This window comes from Chelonoidis abingdonii, chromosome 12 (assembly GCF_003597395.2).
Source record: "Chelonoidis abingdonii isolate Lonesome George chromosome 12, CheloAbing_2.0, whole genome shotgun sequence".
NCBI classification, from domain to species: Eukaryota; Metazoa; Chordata; order Testudines; family Testudinidae; genus Chelonoidis; species Chelonoidis abingdonii.
In genome coordinates, this window is record NC_133780.1 from 8,005,196 (window position 1) to 8,025,631 (window position 20,436).

General features: G+C 49.8%; 2 protein-coding genes across 5 annotated transcripts in view; one reads left to right on the forward strand and one right to left on the reverse strand.

Annotated features, from left to right (window-relative positions):
* Positions 1 to 20,436, forward strand: part of LOC116827228 (uncharacterized) — a 423,640-nt gene that overhangs the window by 132,756 nt on the left and 270,448 nt on the right. The gene's annotated exons all lie outside the window — the stretch shown is intronic.
* The window catches only part of LOC116825022 (uncharacterized), a 55,724-nt gene that overhangs the window by 32,011 nt on the left and 3,277 nt on the right, over positions 1 to 20,436 (reverse strand). Inside the window, exons 2-5 of one of the 2 annotated variants that reach the window (XM_075071574.1) lie at positions 19,005 to 19,092; positions 18,343 to 18,469; positions 17,313 to 17,426; positions 15,019 to 16,944 (exon numbers count right to left, since the gene is read on the reverse strand). In XM_075071574.1, coding sequence (XP_074927675.1) covers positions 15,019 to 16,944; positions 17,313 to 17,426; positions 18,343 to 18,469; positions 19,005 to 19,028 — 2,191 coding nt within the window. In that variant the 5' untranslated portion in view covers positions 19,029 to 19,092. Of the gene's footprint in view, positions 1 to 172; positions 317 to 15,018; positions 16,945 to 17,312; positions 17,427 to 18,342; positions 18,470 to 19,004; positions 19,093 to 20,436 lie in introns of those variants that run through there. The other variant, XM_075071573.1, reaches the window with a different exon arrangement.

A 20,436-nucleotide genomic window follows, 5' to 3' on the forward strand; every position in this document is an offset into this window, starting at 1 on the left:
GCCCTGCAAGTGTGTCTGTCCCAGCACGGGCCCTGGCTGGCTCCCCCGACCCGCAACACCGGGTCTGGCGGGCAGCTTTCCCGGGCCCGGCGGGGATCGCAGCCAGCTCCGCTGGAGCAGCCCGGGGCCATATACCTCCCCTGCAGCCCGGGGGGGGGGGCTCCTCTCTCACCTTCCCCGAGCGGGGCCCCCGGGGCAGGGGCCGGGCGGGTCTGGGGAGCTTCTGCCCTGGCCTGGGAGGGCTCCTGGGGAGAGCGGAGAAGGGCCTTGCTGGAGATTCCCTCTCCCGGTCTGAGCCAATGGGTCCGGTGGCTTCCCAGCACCAGCCGCCGGGCTCGGGGATCTCGTCTGGTGAGGTCCTGTGCACCGCAGCGGTGCGACTCACTTCCTTGCTGCGGGCCGGAGCCCAGCGCTCGCTGCCCCATGAGCCGCCTTCGGCTAGTCCGGGTCCTAGCGATCACTCGTTTCAATGCGCCCCTTCCCCAGACCCTGCCCCCTGGGCAGGGCAGTTTCTACCCAGCGCTATGTAGACATCCTGCCTAGAAATCACAAGGATCCACTAGGAGCATAGCGAGTTGGTTTCTCCCAGGACTAATTAGAGGTGACTTGTTCGAAGTTTACAGGAGGTGATGTCAGGACCATGATGTTATAATTAAAAGAGATATTGGTAAGTAAATGTTTTGTTAGTGATTAATACAAATTTAATATAGAATAATGCAAGTTACAGCAAAACATAACAGGTTCTAGGATTTTCTAAAAAAATATGACATTTAAATGTATTTATTTAAATGACTTGAAAGTTATGCCATCTGGGATAAGAGGGCAGTCCTCTCATGGATCAATAACTGATTAAAGGAGTGGGAATAAAGGTATAGGAATAATATTAATCAGTTTTCAGGAATTGTGAGAGAGATATAATAGTGGTTAACTCCTTTGACGGTCGTCGGGGAACAGTACTTGTTTCAACATATTCATCTGGAATAATGGGCGTCAACGTGAGTGGCAATAATTTGCAGTGTGATACATGACTGTTTCAAGATATAGTTAAGTTTCCCAGGCAGACTGCGAGAGCTACAAGGGAATTACTCACAAAACTGGGTGGTCTGGGCAACAAAATGGCAAATGAAATGCAATTGTTGATAAATGCAAGGGGTAATGCCTTGGAAGCAAATCTCACTTTAACATAACAAAATGAAGGCGTATTGAATTAGCTGGTTACACTCATGAAAGGTCTTGGAGTCATTGTGGATAGTTCTCTGAATACATCCATCAATGTGCGCAGCAGTCACAAAAGCAAACTAATGTTGGAATCATAAGGAAAGGGATAGATAATAGACAGAAATCTCTCTCTAAGAAGGCACCTTGCCTGTTCCTCCAGCTGCTCACTGTTCACTCTGGCCACGTCTGTTCATTGTGCCACCGTTCACTCCACCACTCTGTTGCCAATGGCCCTGCGCAGTCACCTTCTGCTGCCACCTGCCACTATGACCTCTGCGAGTTGGTCTTTTGAGGTTCCACCAGCTCTCAGTGATTTCAGCTGAGCTCTCAGTGCGGGAACCTCGCTCGCTGCTAGTGCAGTCTGGGTTGTCTCTACACAAAAACACTGTACCCACAGGAACACCGTCCCCACAACAGGACTAAGCACTTAGACCTGATTGTCAGTGATTTCAGCCGCAGTGATCACTTAACAGAACAAAAGACTCTCTGTGGAGCCTAATCAGCTCTGTCTTTAAACAGTGGTGAGGGACAGGTTCCCACCCTCTCTCTTGATGCCTTCAAATCATCACAGCTAAGTACAGTTCTACTGTCCTTTACTCATACAATAAGAACAACATTTCATCCCCCATTTCCCCCACATTCAAGTGGTTTGTAACCCAGCTCCAGCCAAAATCTATCACTTGGACAACACAGATCTGTTTGCTGGATACCTAGGTAGATTAGGTGTGAATGTAAATATAATCTGGCCCTGAAGCCTTTCCCCACAGCCCCAGCTCATCATTAGCTGTCAGGGAGAGCTCATTTAGACTTTGCTTACAAATCATCATTTGAAATTATTAGGTTGGCCAACATCACCGAAATGAATGCACTGACATCATGAAAAATACAGCTGTATAAGGAAGCAAGGAAACTAGTCTATGTTCATACTTTTCAATCTATTATACTTTTTCAGATACACATATTTTATCATACACTCTATAAGCTTTTAAAGTGTGTATTAATGTTTCAGTTTAAATTCCAAACAGTCACTACATTGGTATGTAACTAGCTCACAAAACTGGGGGAGGGGGGTGTTGGGGAAATTCAGGGGGAGTGTAGGGAAATCACTGATGGGGGGACAGAAAGGAGCTGGGCAGATCCCGGGGATGGGGGAGAAGGGAGGTTTCTAGGGAGACTCGGGTTGTTCCAGAGGATCCAGACGTGATGGGGAGTCAGGGACTCTCTGGTAACAGACTGGCACAGGGAGCAGATGGTTGGAACTGGTGTCTTGTCTCCACACTATACTCACTGGCTACCAGCCTTGGACTGGAGCTACCAGCTCTGCTCCCCTCGCTCTGGTCATGGTGCTTTCTGTGTTTTGTCCCTGGATTCTTCCCAAGGATCCCCTCTGCCCCCCTCCCAGCTGGCTCCCCCATGTGGGCACTGACTGCAGCTCCCTGGGGCCGTCGGGCACCTGTATGTCGGCAGAGAATCTCCTGTTGCTCTGGGTCAGGGACTGGTGGTCTGCCCACTCAAGATAGTCCCCTATTTTCCCCTCCTTCTTTTCCAATTCTCACCGAAATCATCCACCTTCTCCTGATGGGTGCCCAGACAATCCCCTGCAATGCTGGAACTGATCAGATGCAGCCATCGAAACAGACCAGGGCCATCGGGTTAAGTGCAGGGCCTCATGTTGCTAGGCCAAAAACAGATCAAGATATTAGAAGCAGTCTTAGGTTTTGGCTACTGGTGCAGCCGCAGCACTGTAAGCTCTCTAGTGCAGGGGTTCACACTACAATTTTTTGGTAACCTCAGAGTATGGTCACCAACTTTTGCTGGTGGCTGCTCTGACAATTTTTCCCAAGATACTTAACTTTAGGATAAACAAATAAATATGCACATACCCATGCCCATATCCTGGTCATTTATTAATGTTGGGTTTGTTTTGCAGACTCCATAATAAAAATAATTACAGTTCCCTCTATTCTTTACTGGACCTGCACAGAATAGAAACACAGATAAGGTGAAAACAACGAGGAGTCCTTGTGGCATGTTAGACACTAACAAATTTATTTGGGCATAAGCTTTTGTGGGCTAAAACTCACTTCATCTGATGGATGGAGTGAAAATACAGGAGCAGATATACATACATGAAAGCATGGTGGGGGGGGGGTTGTTTTCCCAGTGTGAGGTCAGTCTAACAAGATAAATCAATTAACAGCCGGATACCAAGGGAGGAAAAATAACCTTTGAAGTGGTAAGAGAGTGGCCAATTACAGACAGTTGACAAGAAGGTGTGACAAGAACAATAGGGAGAAATTAGTATTAGACTGACCTCACCGTTTGGTAAAGCAACCCCCAATCCTTTCATGTATTTATACCTGCTCCTGTATTTTCACTCTATGCATCTGATGAAGTGGGTTCCAGCCCACGAAAGCTTATGCCCAAATAGATTTGATAGTCTCAAGGTGCCACAAGGACTCCTCCTTGTTTTTGCTGATACAGACTAACACGGCTACCACTCTGAAACCTGTCACAAATAAGGTGTTTTGCATGTTCTTCTCTTTCATTAATTGTTGTTTCTTTTGCTTTTTTGGTTGCTTTTTATTTAAAAGACTTGCTAGCGAGTAAGTCTGCTTCTGTGAAAAGTATATGTGTTAATTCTGCGTTTCACAGCAGCGGACTTGCTAGCGAGCTGGGAGGCAGCGAAAAGCGATTAACAAACACACAGATATCGCTTTTCACAACAGACTTACACAAACCCAGCAAACCGGGGGGAAATTAAGCCCGAGATGGGAAGTCGGTAGGGAGGCAGTGGGGGCCAGCGGCAACAGGGGTAGTGGTAAGCCCAGGGCTCAAAGCCCTGCAGCAGAGGTCCAGAGCTTGCTACCGTAGGGCTGGAGCCTGGGGCTGGACGTGGCAGAGGGGGCCAGGAGCAATGGGTGGGTGGGAAAGGGTTGAGCCCAGGGCAGGAGCCCAAAGTCCCATGGCTGGAGCCTGCTGCCTGCCACCCCAGGGCTGAAGCTGGAAACCCAGGCCCCACCGCCCCTGACAAGATGGGACCTCACACCGGCTGCCTGATCCTCTGGCGTTTGTGGCTCCAGAAAGAGGCTGGGCTGAACCCCTGCTGGCGGCCCCGAGGGAGGGGGCAGCTGCTTTACATCCCCCCAGTCACTGCCCAGGAGGCTGTAGCAGCAAGAAAAGCCCCTGGTAGCCAAATTTGAGAAATGCTGCTCTAGTGTATCTGCCTGGCAGCAGCTCTGTCATTGGGAGAAGCTTAAAAAAAAAAAAAAAAAGCCTCCTCCAGCACTCCGGCAGCTCTGGTCTGAGCCCGGGCAGAAAGTATAATAGGCTAGGGGAATCCTGCACTGTGGTTGTCCTGCCTGCGCTCTGCCTCTTCCCCTCCATGCTTCAGGACCCTTTCCTGAGACCCCCACTGCTTCCAAGTCCCTCTTTCACTCCACTTCCACCTGCTGTAGGTTTCTGCTGCTCACCATGTTCCTCCTCTGGATGGCCTGGGCAGGCGGCTCGGGATAGGTCAAGCTGGTCTTACTGGAAATTCCAGGAGGTGACACAGTCTATATGAAATGACCGTGAATATAATGTAACTGGAATATGCTTCACGCAAAAGGTCTCGTGAGATATCATCACAAAGCTTATCATTTACTGAGTGTGGTCATCCTATTTGTATAAATGTATCACTCTTGTACCTGAAACTAGAAATATAAAATATCACTCTGAGAGCCTATTGTAATTCTGCAAAGTGTGGGCCTTTAATGGTGGTTTGGACTCTTGATGGCTCCCATTAACCAGGACAATTGTCTGTAGATGGCTCTGGTTTACTTAGGTGTGTTGCGTAAAAGAATAAATGGACACTGTCAAGAATTATAACATTCAAAAACCAGTTGGAGAACACATTAATCTCCCTGCTCACTCGATTACAGACCTAAAAGTAGCAATATAACAAAAAAACTTCAAAAACAGACTCCAATGAGAGGCTGCTGAGTTGGAATTAATTTGCAAATTGGACACCATTAAATTAGGCTTGAATAAAGACTGAGAGTGGACGGGTCATTACACAAAGTTAAACTATTTCCCCATGTTTATTCCCCTACTCCCCACTGTTCCTCACACCTTCTTGTCAACTGCTGCAAATGGACCATTTTGATTACCACTACAGAAAGTATTTTTTTTCTCTCCTGCTGGTAATAGCTCACCTTAACTGATCAGTCTTGTTATGGTGTGTATGGTAACACACATTGTTTCATGTTTCCTGTGTGTATATATATATGTATATATATATATATATATATATAACTTCCTACTGTATTTTCTACTGCATGCATCCGATGAAGTGGGCTGTAACCCACAAAAGCTTATGCTCAAATCAACTTGTTCGTTTCTAAGGTGCCACAAGTACTCCTGTTCTTTCTGTTTTACTTGTAAGTCTTCCTGTATACCTGAGTGCTGGCAAGTGGGTAATGAAGTCTTATAGTGACATGTGATCATGTCACCTGAACTGGAATCCATCTTTAACCTGGTGCTTTTCCATTGAGGAGGGGTGGGGACAAAGGATTCCTGCCTTATAGAAAAGGTATATAAGTGGGTGGAATAGAACAAAGGGAGGCAGCCATCATGAGAAATCCTCACCTGAGCTACCTCAGCTACCACCTGAGCTGGAACAAGGGCTGTATCAGGGGAAAGAATTGTGCCCACACTAGAAAGGTGTCCAGTTTGTGAAAGAAACTTATTGAAACATCTCTGAGGGTGAGATTTTTATCTGTATTGAATTTTTATTACTGTACTAGACTTAGACTTGCGTGTTTTATTTTATTTTGCTCGGTAATTCACTTTATTTTGTCTGTTACTACTTGGAACCACTTAAATCCCACTTTCTGTATTTTATAAAATCACTTTTTACTTATTAATTAACCCAATGTATGTATGGATACCTGGGGAAGCAAACAGCTGTGCATCTCTCTCTATCAGTGTTATAGAGGGCGAAGAATTTATGAATTTACCCTGCATAAGCTTTATACAGGGTAAAATGGATTTATTTGGGGTTTGGACCCCATTGGGAGTTGGGCATCTGAGTGTTAAAGACAGGAACACTTCTGCAAGTTGCTTTCAGGTAAACCTGCAGCTTTGGGGCCAGTAGTTCAGATCCTGGGTCTGTGTTGGAGCAGAGGGGCGTGTCTAGCTCAACAAGACAGGGTGCTGGAGTCCTCAGCTGGCAGGGCAGGAAAGCAGGAGCAGAAATAATCTTGGCACATCGGGTGGCAGTTCCCAGGGGGGTTCTGTGATCTAACCCATCACAGTGGCTGGGTGCCTCCCTCAGCCTTGTAGGAGGAACCACTGGACCCCCAGGACCCAATTGATTTTGGGGACAACTAAGGGATAACAGGGATGAGAGTGGGGATCATAAGTTCAGAACTAGGGATCCAGAGGGGGGCACTGAGGACAGAAGCCCAGAGAGCACCCACTGCTCCTCAAAGCTGTCTAGGGAGCCAGCAGGTGATGTCCAGAGAAACTCTGCCTGGGTGCGTGAGACAAAAGAGGAACTGAAATAGGCCCCACAGTCGCAGAACGCCTGCTCATCCAGCATCTTCCCCCTGGTATTGTAAATGGCCACTTTGGCCAGTGCCAGGAGGATGTTGATGAGATTTAGTGACTTCGTGGGGCCACGGACAGGGTGTGAGTATATAAAGAGGTGTGGGGTAAAGTGCAGTCAGAACATCAAGAGGAGCATAGGTGGCAGGTTTGTATAATTTTTGGTGGGGCCCAAAATGGTGGTGCCCCCCCCGCCCTGTAAGCAGATGTAAAATGAAGCTACAACACGTCGCCACCACAAGATTACAAGGGTCAATTAAAAGTGGAAAGTCAGAAGCAGCACTTGCCTGCTTCAGTATACGGTATTATATTTTATTGCACCTGTTGTGACAAAGTGAGAATGTTCTTAATGTTTTCTCTGAAGACGGTGTGAGTGCCTCAGTTTCCCCTGCAAGGTGCCAGCTGAAGGCATTGGGGACAAAGAGATCAGGTGGCCCCCTTGTCCAGAAGACACAAAGGCCAGAAGAGGAGTTCCACGTTTGAGCTCTGATGGAATGGGAGAGCCCAGAACTTGATCTAGCTCCCCACCCTCCAAAGATGACCGACTGAGGGTCCTGTTTTCTGTACCTTACAACTTTGTTAGACAGTGTCCTGTCGTTAATAAACCTTTCTTTTACTGGCTGGTCTGAGGATCACATCTGACGCCAGAGTTGAGTGCAGACCTCTGGTGCTCCAGGACCTGCTGGCAGACTCACGTGAAAGTCGCACAGTATGAGGCATGCTAATCGTCTGAGTCAACCAGACAATGTAAGCTTCTTCCCTGAACACTTGCTCAGAGAGAATAGACTCCCGAAAATTCTGACTGTTTATAGAGTCAGTTCCAAGCCATCCCACATCTCTTCCACACCATGCACTCCTGAATCCAAACAGCACTACACTTCTCCTTGCTTTTGCTTCTTTCCAGGCATTAGGAGCCCCTGATCTCTTTGTTCCCAACACCTTCATTGCACCTGGCAGGCGGGAGAGGCAGCCCAAGCCAGTCAGGTTCCAAAGACAGGTTCGCATTCTCTGTGCAGACACAGTCACATCCTCTAGGCTCTATCAAAAATCACACCCCGCTTATCCCACCAAATCTGAGATCCTTAGAAAATGCAAGGAACTGAGCCCCAACACTATCGGAAAACATTACATTGCCCATCTCTAACACCTTGTATCAACGATTATTATACTTTTTAAAAGGTGTAAAATATCAATTATTTTGCTTAACAGAATGATATTCCATACTGACCATCTAATTATAGTTTGCATGTTTTCTTCCCCTTCAGGAGGCTCTGGTGCTACTGTGCGATAGGTCACATAGAGGGCTCAGGTTGTCTGGGCATAGCTTAGGTTGGGCAGGCTGGGTAAAGGCACTTGGGATCAACAGGCTGCCCCAGGGGGGACTTTAGGGGGGCCCTAAGGAACGAAGGGGGAATAAAAAAAAATATCCCCCCCCAACTTTGTGGGCAAGGCAAAAAAAAGGCATATTAGCTTCCCCCAGGGGGGAGATGAAAAAGACCTCTCCTTTTCCCCCCACTTCCAGCACACACTCACTCTGCACATTGTTCATTCTCACAGCTCCTAGGCCTTTCTCAGTCCAGAAAGCCGAACTCCCACACTTCCTCCCCTATGAGGGTACCGTGGCGGAGTTGCCATCATTATTGCCATCCCCTGCTGCTGCCCCTCACCCTGCCATGAGATGAGAGATGTGCTGCCCCTTGCCCACTGGGCAGAGTGGATGGGGCGGCGGGGGCTGGGGCTACACTGTCACAAAATCCCATAAGGCCCAGCTCTTAGGTTAGGAAGCCTCCCCCTCCATCTCCCTGTGGTGGTCTGGGAGGGTCCATCCACATGTGCGTCCTTCCTCCTGCTGCATGTACCTGCTGCCCTCCTACCATAGCCTACTGGGATGGGGGTGCCCTTGCCCAGCATTGGGCAGGAGTGGGGGCTGCAGGGGGAGGGGGTGGATCACAGGGTCAAACCTCACCGAAGCCCCAGCAGCTGCTCAGGTGAGTGAGGGTCACACCAGATGTCCATTTCCTGGCCAGAAGTCCCCTTGACGTCTCCTCCAGGTGGGTGCCGGGGACGGGAGAGAGGGCTCCCAAGCATGTGTGTGCTCCTCCCCCCCCCCCCTCCCCTGGTGCTCCAACAGTCTGCCCTCCGCTGTTCTCTATAGCCTTAGGCAGAAGCAGTGGCAGGCAGCCGGCAGCACAAGCAAGGGAGAGGAACGGGCTGTTTGGGCTGGTTTTTTTCCAGGCAGGAAACCTCGGAGATGTGGGGGGACACAATGCTCCCGGGCGAGGGGCAGGGCCCGCTCCAGGCAGGGCCAGGGGAGAAACCCAGCTCTAAATATTGGTAGAGCACAGCCCTCAGCCTTGAATATTCCTGGTGCTTGAGCACCATGAGCCCATAGAACCTGCCACCCCTGAGAGGAGATTCTGGAGGAGCCAGAATAGGGGCTGCAACCAGACACATTCTAGATAGGTGTGCACCAGGTTCTCCCTCACGCTGTAAAATGGGCAAGCGTAAGGAATGGAGGTGAACTGTGCCAGGTACACACCCGTGCTCACAGCTTCATGAAGGAGCCTCCAACCAATATTCATGGTGGGCTGTGGGACCAGGCTGGACTATAGGCTGGCGCACCAAGGTTCCTAACCCTCTACAGGTGGTAGAAAGTTCCACCTCCTGGTAGCGGGGCAGGACACGAGGGTGAGGAAGTGAAACATGTGGAGCACGAGCTTGTAAAGTTGTTCCCTCAGCGTTGTTCAGAAGCAAGGACATGCAGCCAGATTGGGTTATGGAGGAGAGGGGGCTCACAGGACAGGGACCCAATGAAAAGGTCCAGAGGGCCTGGGGTGAGGAGCGGGCAGAGAGCACCCACTCATAGGACCTGCTCAAAGAATACCTGAGAGGTGGGTGATAAGGATGCCCCCACTTCCTTGAGTAGGTGCAGGGGGGTCTGAAGTGTGGCGAACCCCATGCGATGACCGAGCGCTCGGGTATCCACATATCATTAGTTACAGATAACACAGAAGAGTCACATTCATACTTGCTCTGAGGCTGGGTTATGACATCACTCTGAGTAAACATATCTGTCATGATCAAACAGCATAGCAACAACATTGGTATAAACTGGACTTCCAAGATGATAGTTTCTTCTGTTCTTCCATTGCTTTTTCGATTTGGAGCTTAAGCCTGGCAGTTTCTTGTTGCAACTGGTGAACCCTCTGCTCAGCAGCCAGCCATTCCATACACATCCTATCAGCTTCTCTGGCTGTTTCTTCAACTTGCTTGGCTCTCGCTTTGGCTTTTTTCCAGCTGGGCCAAGACTCGCTTCTCTTGCATCCTATTGAAACCTTCCTTGACACACTTTGTACCAGATCTGTTGCAATTATGTAACAGTAGTAGCAACGATGATCTACATAGTCACATTTTATCAGATAAAGTCACACCGTTAAATGTTAAGTCTTTCTTGATAAACTCCTGTGCGTTTTCACTAAAATATATATCTCAGTGCTGTGAGGTTATATTGGGGCTGATCCTCAATTGAATCAAACAAGCTGGTATTGTCCCTTTAGGGACAGCTTACCTGGGAATTTATAAGCGTCCAGTGGAGAGGTGCTGGACACTGCAGAAGGACAACAATGGTTTGTACTCAGGGTCTGGTTGGGAAGCATGGTCTAGTGGTCACAGCCATAACCCCAGACTGCCAAGGGTTGTGGGCCGTCCCACTCTACCAGGATCTGACCCAAGGCCCTTTTAGCTACCAGTAACCTGGCAAGCAAGACTACTTAAGTCTGTCCTCTTTGGGCCTCTTCCTCTCGTCTCCCACCCTGAGGTCACCTCAGTCCAAGGCTTTCACCTGATGGGAAAATCCAAATCCCAAGGAAGCAAGAGCGAGTCGCCACGGAATACTTCCCTCTCTGCTTGTCTATGCAGAGGGTCCTTCCTTTTCATACAGAGGACACTTTTGGGCAGCTGCACCAGAGCCTTTAGGTTTTGCTCTGCTCTGAAGGTCTGCTCACCTTCATCACCACTTGTCAATTGTGCTAATTCGCTGCTTTTTGATTCCTCCAGCAGATGGAGCATTTGCTGCAGGTGTGGTAGGGCGGGGATGGCTGCACCTAAGACGAGCCTTTAAGCCAGGAGTTCTCAAACCAGTACAAAAGTTTGAGAAATGCTGCCTTGAGACCTTGTTGCTCTGTGTGGGGTTTGTACACACTTCAGAAGCGCTCAAAGGAAGGAGTTGTGCTGAGTGTTAACCTGTAAGGCAAAGTAAGGACTGGCAGAGCCCTGGGGAGTTTGTATGGGGAGCTAAAGGCTGGAGGTGACAGAGAACTGACACCTAGTTCAGCAGCAGCACATCCCTCTCGCACTGAGGCTGAGGGGTAACAAGGAGATTCACAGTCCAGGGCACCTTGAGAAAATGTCACAGCCGGAACCTGCAGGGTGTGGAGCTCAGGAATGGTGAAGTAACACCTTCAACGGGCTTAAAAAAACAAAACCAACCAAACAAAAAACCTACCAGTGCTGGAGATTCCACAAGCTCCCTTGGAAGCTATTCCAGAGCTTAAATATCCGCATGATTCGAAAAGTTTTTTAATCTCTACCCTAAATCATCCTTGCTGCAGCTTAACACTTTTACCTCTCATCCTCCCTTTGGTGGTCATGGAGCACAACTGCTCCCCAGTCTCTATAACAGCCCTTAACATGGCTGCAGACCATCCCCAGTCTGCTTTTCTCAAGATTAATAGACCCACTTTTTTTAACCATCCCCTGCAGGTTGCGTTTTTTAAACCTTTGATCATTTCCTGTTGCTCTCCTCGGGACTCAATCCAATTTGTCTTCATCTTTCCTTACATGTGATCCTCAGAACTGGACACAGGACTCCAGCTGAGCCAACCCCAGGGCCGAGCAGAGCGGGACAACAACATCCCACAACACTCACATTAATACACAACAGAACAATACCGGCCTTTTCCCCAGCTGCGTCAATGGGTGACAGCCAGGCAGTGTCTGAGTGACTCCATTAAAGACCATTCTCTCTCCCCCTCATTATTCAAGACAAGGGACACTGGGGGTTTGAGAAACTAAATTCTACTTTATTCTTTTCAAACCAAGAATTAAAAGCTAAATCCCAACCCCCTACTCGCATCCGATGCCCAGCTCTGCACGGCGCATTTCAGCCCCAGGTCAGCACACTCCTGTTCCAGCCACACATGTGCCCCAGAGAAAGAGGAACAAGTTAAAGCTGGTAGAAAAGCGCTAACAATCCATAAGAGAGGCATTTGCCCGGTGGCGGCCTCCTCCTCCTCTCAGCAATGGGGAGTCGCTGACCCCTTTCCTCATCAGTCCTTTCAGGGCTTCATTTGCAGACCTTCAGAGTTCAAGGTTGACATCACCCAGCACTTGTAGGACATTTCCTCTCTCTCTGGGACTTGTGCAGTGAGTTCACAGTTCTCAGACTCAGCTCTCTGGCTTGCAAGAGCAAACAGTGCCCTTTCAAGGCCCAGGACATCGACCCACCCTCTCCCCCTCCTGACTGTATCTCACATCTCTGCAGGGATCAGGCAGTCACTTCCTTCCCCATTTCAGTCCCTGACTCCTGGAGTGCGTATCCAGCACTCACCCTCAGTGTTTTGCTGACAGACACTGGTCATTTTCATTGTTCAAAGAAGAAGCAAATCTGATGTGAAAAGAAAATCAGTAAGGACTATTGTGGCAAATTATCATTTCTCTTTTGAAGTCACCAAGAAATCTGAGCTATATCCCATCAAACTAATTTCATGTCAAATACATGACAGAACAGCCTTCACCTAAAAGAGAAAAACCCACACTCCAGGGTGGGCTACAAATCACTTTCCCGTTCATGAAGTGAAATCCCACGGAATTTTAAAACTCAAAATCTTGGGAACAAATTTGCCCGTTTCCTGCTGAACAGGCGAAAACTCCTTTCCTCAGCACCGCCCCATTATTTGGCTGGCTACTGACAAAAGCTTTAGCATCCTTGTCACAAAAGAAAGAGGAAGAAAAGACAAACAACCAAAAACTTCCTATCTACAAATGATCTGGATTTGGCTGGAAAAACTCCAGATGCCACTTTACCAATAGATGGAGGCTGGGACTGAAGCTCAAACTCTGCTTTGGGGTTCATTTGAATTCCCTCTTCAGGAATGTGACATTTTTGTCTCAAGCCCTCAGGGGCCTGACTAAGGATCAAAGGAATCAAAGCCTGATTCCTAAGCATGGTGGGGAAAGGACACTGTGGTAAATGACACACGTGAAGGTGGAGGGGTAGACAGGGAAAAGGATAAACTCTGTACGGCTTGGGCAGAGGCTGGTCTGTCAGAGAAGATGTGTGAGGTTGATGGGGGTGGGAGGGAATCCCCCGGAGTCACCCCTTCCCTCTCAAATAACACAGAAGCGAAAACACCACATTATTTTACTATCCCTGCTCCAGCTCTTTTAGACTCTATTGAATGCTGGTGTATAAAGGAGAAACAGCACAAAAAATGAAATGCTTTTCAGCAGAACCTGGAGCAATGTGAGGATGTCTGGGAATGAGACAATCTCACTGCAAAGGGGGGGACTTAGTGACTCTAACAATCACTTTGCTAATGGGGGACTCGAATAAACTGCTCTGGGTCTGTCTAGACTAGAAAAAAGGGTGGAGGAACAAAGGACACGCACTAGCTAATCCCAACCACTTCTCCTCCCCTAGACAGACACTCGGAGGCTGATATTATCACTTCCCATTTATTCCCTCTCTGGAAGGCACAGATTTGTCTCAGGTCACCCCGTAAGCTGCTGGCAGCGTTGGGAAACAGAGCTTAGGTTGCCTGAGTCCCTGGCCAGTGCTCTATCCACTAGGCAACGCTGCTTCCCTCTCAGAGGCTGATTCTGCTGTAGCAGAGGTGGGAAATCCAGGGTTCCAAGAAAAAACTCTGTAGGAATCAGTCTCTCCTAATGGTGCTGTCTGAATGCAGCAGGGGAAGTGAGAAGGGGGAGAGGGGAGAGTGGTGAGAGGCAGCACCTTGCTACCCCTGTGCTTTCCCTTGCCTCTTATCCCATGATCCCCAAACACTCAATAGCCCCAGCATCCAGCTCCTCCTGCTTCCCAGCTCCCCCAGCCCCAACCATTCAATCCTCAGTGTCCTCCTCAGAACCTATAAGCCTGATCCCTTAACAGTTGATCCCCCAGAGCCCAGCGCCCTGGGCTATTTGGGGAGCAGAGGAGTTACCAGTCCCCAGGGACACTCACCCTGCACGGAACAGCTCCAGATCAGTGGGGGAGCCCAGCCCAGGGGCTGGTGGAAGATAGGGACAGATGTGTAGAGTGAAGGTGGGGCCTGGCCCAAAGGTCCTTCACTTCATGTCCATGGCAGGGGGATCCTGGCTGGGAAGGGAAGGGAAAGGGGCATGGGCAGTGGGTATAGAAGGCTGGGGGAGGCCATGCCTCCCGAAACACCCTAGCATGGCCCCGCCCACACTCCACCAGGCCCCCTCCTGCCTCCTGGAGCAGAAGGGGCAGGGTTTCAGGCAGAGGGGGATGGACTAGTCTCCCCTCCAAGGGCACTCCACTGTCCATGGAGATGGGGAATTTCAGCCAGTCAGACGGAGCAGCTGGAAGATTTTCTCTCTCTCCCTTCCTTCACCTGAAGCCCATCAGCTGAGCAGGCAGGGCTGCAGCAGGGAGGAGGGGCTGATGGGGACTTCTCCTCCTCTGCCAGGGATTTGCTTAGACCAGGCAGAGCCAGAAGGGTCACTGAACAGCTAATGCTCGGCTGCTGCTGCATCCTCACCCCAGCACTGGGCAGGTGGATCCTTGGGAGCCAAACACCCTGATGTGTGTGGGAACGAAGAAATGGGTTTGTCGTCAGGGCCCTGAGAGAATTTTCCTGTTGTGTGGAGGAGTCTCTGACGTCCAACATGGTGTTAGCGCCACTTGGAGCATTTTCCACATGAGAACATCTCAGAGGTTTCTTCCCTGTGTGGATTTGTGGGTGTTTGATACTCCGGGAGCATCAAATGAAGCTTCCCCCACATTCAAGGTCTCTCTGTTGTGTGGGTCACTGAAGCGTGAAGTCAAATTGAATCTTTTCCTAAAGTTAAGCTATTCCTAGGGTCTCACCCTTGTGGCTTTTCTGATGTTTGGTCAGCTCTGAGCTCTTACTGAAACTTTTCCCACAGTCAAGGCATTTATAAGGTCTCCTCCTGTGTGGATTCTCCTATGTTTAGTAAGGTATGAGTGCTGACTGAAAGCTTTCCCACAGTCCAAGCATGTATGGGATTTTTCTCCTGTGTGGGTTTTCCGATGCATATTAAGGCCTGATTTGAAACTGAAACTTTTCCCACACTCAGGGCATTTGTAGGGTCTCTCTCCTGTGTGCGTTCTCCCATGTTGAGTAAGATGTGAGCGCTGACTGAAAGTTTTCCCACAATCGAGGCATTTATAGGGTCTCTCTCCTGTGTGGATTTTCCTATGTTTAGTAAGGGCTGAACTTGCGATAAAACCTTTCCCACAGTCGAGGCATTTATAGGGTCTCTCCCCTGTGTGGATTCGCCCATGTTTGATAAGGGATGAACTTTGCATAAATCTTTTCCCACACTCAAGGCATCCATAGGGTCTCTCTCTTGTGTGGGTTCTCTGATGTCTAGTAAGCTTTGAGCTCTCACTAAAACTTTTCCCACACTCAAGACATTTAAAGGGTCTCTCTCCTGTGTGCACTCTCTGGTGTAGAGTCAGTTGTGATTTCTGAATGAAGCTTTTCCCACAATCCAAGCATATATGGGGTTTCTCTCCAGTGTGGATTGCCTGATGTCTAGTAAGGTTTGTTCTGTCAACTAAACTTTTCCCACAATCGAGGCATTTATAGGGTTTGTCACCTCTGTGTGTTCTCTGATGCTTAATAAGGTGTGAGCGACGACTGAAATCTTTCCCACACTCGAGGCATTTATAGGGTCTTTCTCCTGTGTGGATTCTCCTATGTTTAGTAAGGGATGAACTTTCCATAAAACTTTTCCCACACTCAAGGCATTTATAGGGTCTTTCTCCTGTGTGGATTCTCCTATGTTTAATAAGGGATGAACGTTCCATAAAATTTTTCCCACACTCAAGGCATTTATAGGGTCTCTCTCCTTTGTGGATTCTCCTATGTTGAATAAGAGATGAACTTTGCATAAAACTTTTCCCACACTCAAGGCATTTATAAGGTCTCTCTCCTGTGTGGGTTCGTTGATGGGTAATAAGCTGTGATTTCTGAATAAAACTTTTCCCACACTCACAACATATAAAGGGTCTCTCTCCTGTGTGCACTCTCTGGTGTATAATAAACTGTGACTTCTGAATGAAGCTTTTCCCACAGTTCAAGCATTTATGGGGTCTCTCTCCTGTGTGGATTGCTTGATGTCTAGTAAGTTTTGTTCTGTCAGCAAAACTTTTCCCACAGTTGAGGCATTTATACGGTTTGTCGCCTGTGTGGACTCTCTGATGCTTGATAAGGTGCGAACGGTGAATGAAATTTTTCCCACACTCAAGGCATTTATATGGTCTCTCTCCTGTGTGGATTCTCCTATGTTTAATAAGGTCTGAACTCTGACTGAAAGTTTTCCCACAGTCCATGCATTTATAGGGTTTCTCTCCCATGTGAGTTCTCTCATGTCTAATAAGGGCTGATTGCACACTGAAAACTTTTGCACACTCAAGGCATTTATAGGGTTTCTCTTCCGTGTGCAGTTTCTGCTGTATAATAAGAAATGACTTCTTACTGAAGCTTTTCCCACAGTCCAAGTATTCATAGGACTTCTCTTCTGTGTGGGTTCTCCAGTGTGTAAGAAGGTTTGCACTGAAACGGAATCTTTTCTCACACTCAAGGCATTTGTAGGGTTTCTCTTCATTGTGACTTGTCTGCAGGATTGTGGTTTCCCTGGGATCCTTCCATCCTCTGCCATATAGAATAGATTCATACAGTTTGTTCCTGGGATAGTTTCCCAGCTGCATCTCTGATCTGTGTTGTTCTCCCCAGGCGTTTCCCTGTTCCAAGCACTGGGAAAAATTCCCTTCAGCTCTTCTCAAAAACCTCTCCTGCAGTTCCACTTTCTCAGGACCTTCCTGCTGCTGATTCTTCTCCTTGTTCTCACTCACTGTCCTATCACCTGCTGGGAGAGAGAGAAGCCAGACAGGAGTCACTGCCTGTGTCAGGGAGAAAGGATAGAAAGGGGAATAGCAAAGAGGGAAAACACAACACAGTGACTGTTGGGGAGCTGGAGACATTGGATTCAGCCGCCACATCCCACCCCAACAGTGCCAGGGAAGGAAACTTAAGGAGGAAATTCCCGACAGTTAACAGGGTGGGTTGGAAGCCGTGACTGATATTTGCCTTGATGCTACGACACCTGCTGACCGCAGCCCTGATCTGGGTGAGATGGGGCAGAACTGAGGGCTCTCGCTCACAGCACATTTTGGGAGTCCCAGCTTTCTCCTTTACTCACTGGATGTTTCTGTCTCAGTTTCCCTGACTCCTCACCTGTGCGGGTGCCTCTCGGGCTCTCTCTTTCCTCCCAGGCCTGGAGATCTGGGACCCACGGCTCTTCCCCTCGTTCCAGCCGGGCGATCAGGTCAGGTTTGGGAATGGGAAATCCTGCTCAGAAGGTGAACATAAGAACGGTCATACTGGGTTACACCAAAGGTCTATCTAGCCCAGTATCCTGTCTGCTGACAGTGGCCAATACCAGGTGCCGCACATAGAATAAACAGAACAGGCAATTATCAAGTGATCCATCTGCTGTCACCCGTTCCCAGCTTCTGGCAAACAGAGGCTAGGGACACCATCCCTGCCCATCCTGGCTAATAGCCATTGATGGACCTGTCCTCCATGAACTTATCTAGTTCTTTTTGAACCTTGTTATAGTCTTGGCCTTCACAACATCCTCTGGCAAGGAGTTCCACAGGTTGACTGTGTGTTATGTGAAGAAATATTTCCTTTTGTTTGTTTTAAACCTGCTGCCTATTAATTGCGTTTGGTAAATCAGGCAAGGTCAGGGTGAATGGAGTCTTGGTAGAGTATTTTTCACAAGGAACGTTCCCTGAGTTTAACCTGACCTTACATGGGATTATGGTAACTCAGACCTGTTAGGCATCGGAGGGCAGGGGTGTTGTCACGCCCTCACTAGGAGATCTCAGAGTAGATGCTCTGGGGGACCTGCTGACACACACACAGCTCGGGTTTTAAACTCCTGCCTATTTCCAAGCCTGCAGAACCTAGAGCCCTCCCCGCGAATGGAGCAAGGTGAACGGTGTATGAAGGAGAAATAACACAGGCAGGACAATCCCCTGCTTCTGATCCCCTGAAAGCTGGAGAGATGGGGATGAATTAGCCTGTCCATTAGGTTCCTGACTCCTCTGTTCCCTTGAATGGGGTGTGGAGTGTCTCTCACACTGGAGCTCTGGACTATGCCACCCTCCCCGCCAATGCAACGAACCAGGGAAGAACCTGACCAGATTCAGACACACAGACCCCACAGCTTCTAATATCTAAGAACATAGGACGCCCTTACCCAGCGAGGTCACCGTCTCATAGTTCTCCTGCATGACGTCCCTGTAGAGGGCTCTCTGAGCGGGGTCCAGCAGAGCCCCCTGCCCCTGGGTGAAATACACAGCCACCTCCTCGAAGGTCACCGGCCTCTGAAATAACAAGAGTTCCCCACTCAGCACCTGCTGCCCCAACCACAATCCCACTAGGCACAGGGGAGGAGGCCCAAAGTAGCAGAATCCCACCCCCACCCCACTCAGAGCAGCCAGAAGGCTTCAGTGGGTGGGGGAAGGTGAGAGCTCCTTGTCCCTCGAGCACACGGAGCAGGACAGGGTCTTCTCATTTCCCACATGCCTGCCAGCCACAGGCTGATCCGGGAAGCAGATCTCTGAGCCAGGGATGGGGCCAGGAATCCTTACAGTTTCCCTGCATATTTCACAGCAGCCTCTGGCCAGTGGGGTCAGGCTCCAGCCCTGGGAGTCTGGTCAGTTCTCCTGGTGTGTTTCTTGGTTCAAAAATAGGGGAAGGTTCCTCCCTCCGTCCAATGGTTCTGTTCAGAAAATCAGGCCCCAAACTGAATGTGTCAGAGAAGATTTATCACATCCTGTCTCCTCCCTGCCTCACCCTGTATGTTTCCTGCCCCCCACCCCCAGCAAACCCCCCAGCACCTCCATGAAAATCCCCTACCTGAGCTGGCTCCATCACAGCCATTTCCCTTCCCTGTCCCCTGGAAGACCGGACAATCTGGAGCGACAAGTAGACGTGAATCCTCAGCCTGTCAGGGCGAGAGGGGCGATGGGGGAGGTTTCAGAAGGGGCTTGAGTCCATTTCACACCCTGAGTCCTCCCAGGCTCTCTCCCTGCAGACAGATGCTTTGGACTCTGCCATGGCAGTAATAAAGTGACTGAGGGTTTTCCAACACAGACCTGGCGCCTTCCACCAGCACTGAACCCCCTGAGCCACTTTTAAATCCTCCCAGGTTTAAAAGACAAATACTAGAAAAGAGCAGAATGAAAGGAACCACTTTGGGGGATTCCCCCTGACATTGGCCCCGAGGGCAGGGTGCTGCTCGGACTGGCTTTTCCTCTGTCAGCTCCTCCCCTTGTTCCCAGGAGAGTCAGTCGGCCCAGGGGGATGCAGGGAATGGATCCAGGCAGGGCTGGGAGCTGGGAACCTCCCTCCCCACTTCTTGCTCCTGCTGCCCCTTTCGGTCTCACCCCTCCCCTTCCTGTGTCCTTCCCTCCTCCTCTGCCTGGGAGAACTGGGGACTGTCCCATTCCCATGGGCGTTTGCTCTCCAGGGTGAGCCTGGCTGTGTCACTGGGGACAGCAGCTCGGGGACCCGCAAACACCCAGGGAGCCGCTCCCTCTCTGGTACAAACTCATCAGCTGGTCCCTGAACGGGGCCCTTTGTGCAGAGTCACTGTCCTGCCCGGCCCCAGCTCTTTCCCCTGGGTCTCTCCAACACCTGCAGGCTCCGGCTCAGGGGCTAGTGTGGGGAGAGCCCGGGGCTGCCCCAGGGGCTAGTTCTAGCCACTGGAGTAACTGCCCACCCAGGCTGAGCGCCGCAGGGACTTTAATGAAGGTCTGTCCCTGACACAGCCCCAGCTGGGGAGCAGCAGTTTCACAGTCTGGGCTCTCAGGTAGAGGAGACAGCAGCACCTGACCCAGGCAGCTCAACTCAAGGGCTCTAATATCAGGAGCAGAAAGACATACACACCAGCTGCCTCCTCTCCCTGAGCAATAGCCAGAGCCTTCTGGTGGCAGCAGCTAATGACTGAGCCTCCCTGTGCTACCTCTGCAGCCTCCAGGGACAGACAGAGGCTGATCCCATTGGCCCATCCACACGCACCCCCTGCCAGAGCCAGCAGTGGCTCCGGTCTGACACCCATGTGGCTGAGATCTGAATCCTGCCCGGAAATCAGACCAGGGCCCTGGGCAGCCCCAAACACTCTGGAGACAGACCCCAAAACCATGAGTGGATCTGAAAATCGTAAATTGGGAGTAGGGGTGTTGTGGCAAAGTGGGAAAATTCTTAATGTTTTCTCTGAGTACTGTGGGTGCCTCCGTTTCCCCTGTGCAGTTCTTAGGTATCTAGGTGGTGGGATAAGGGGGTATGA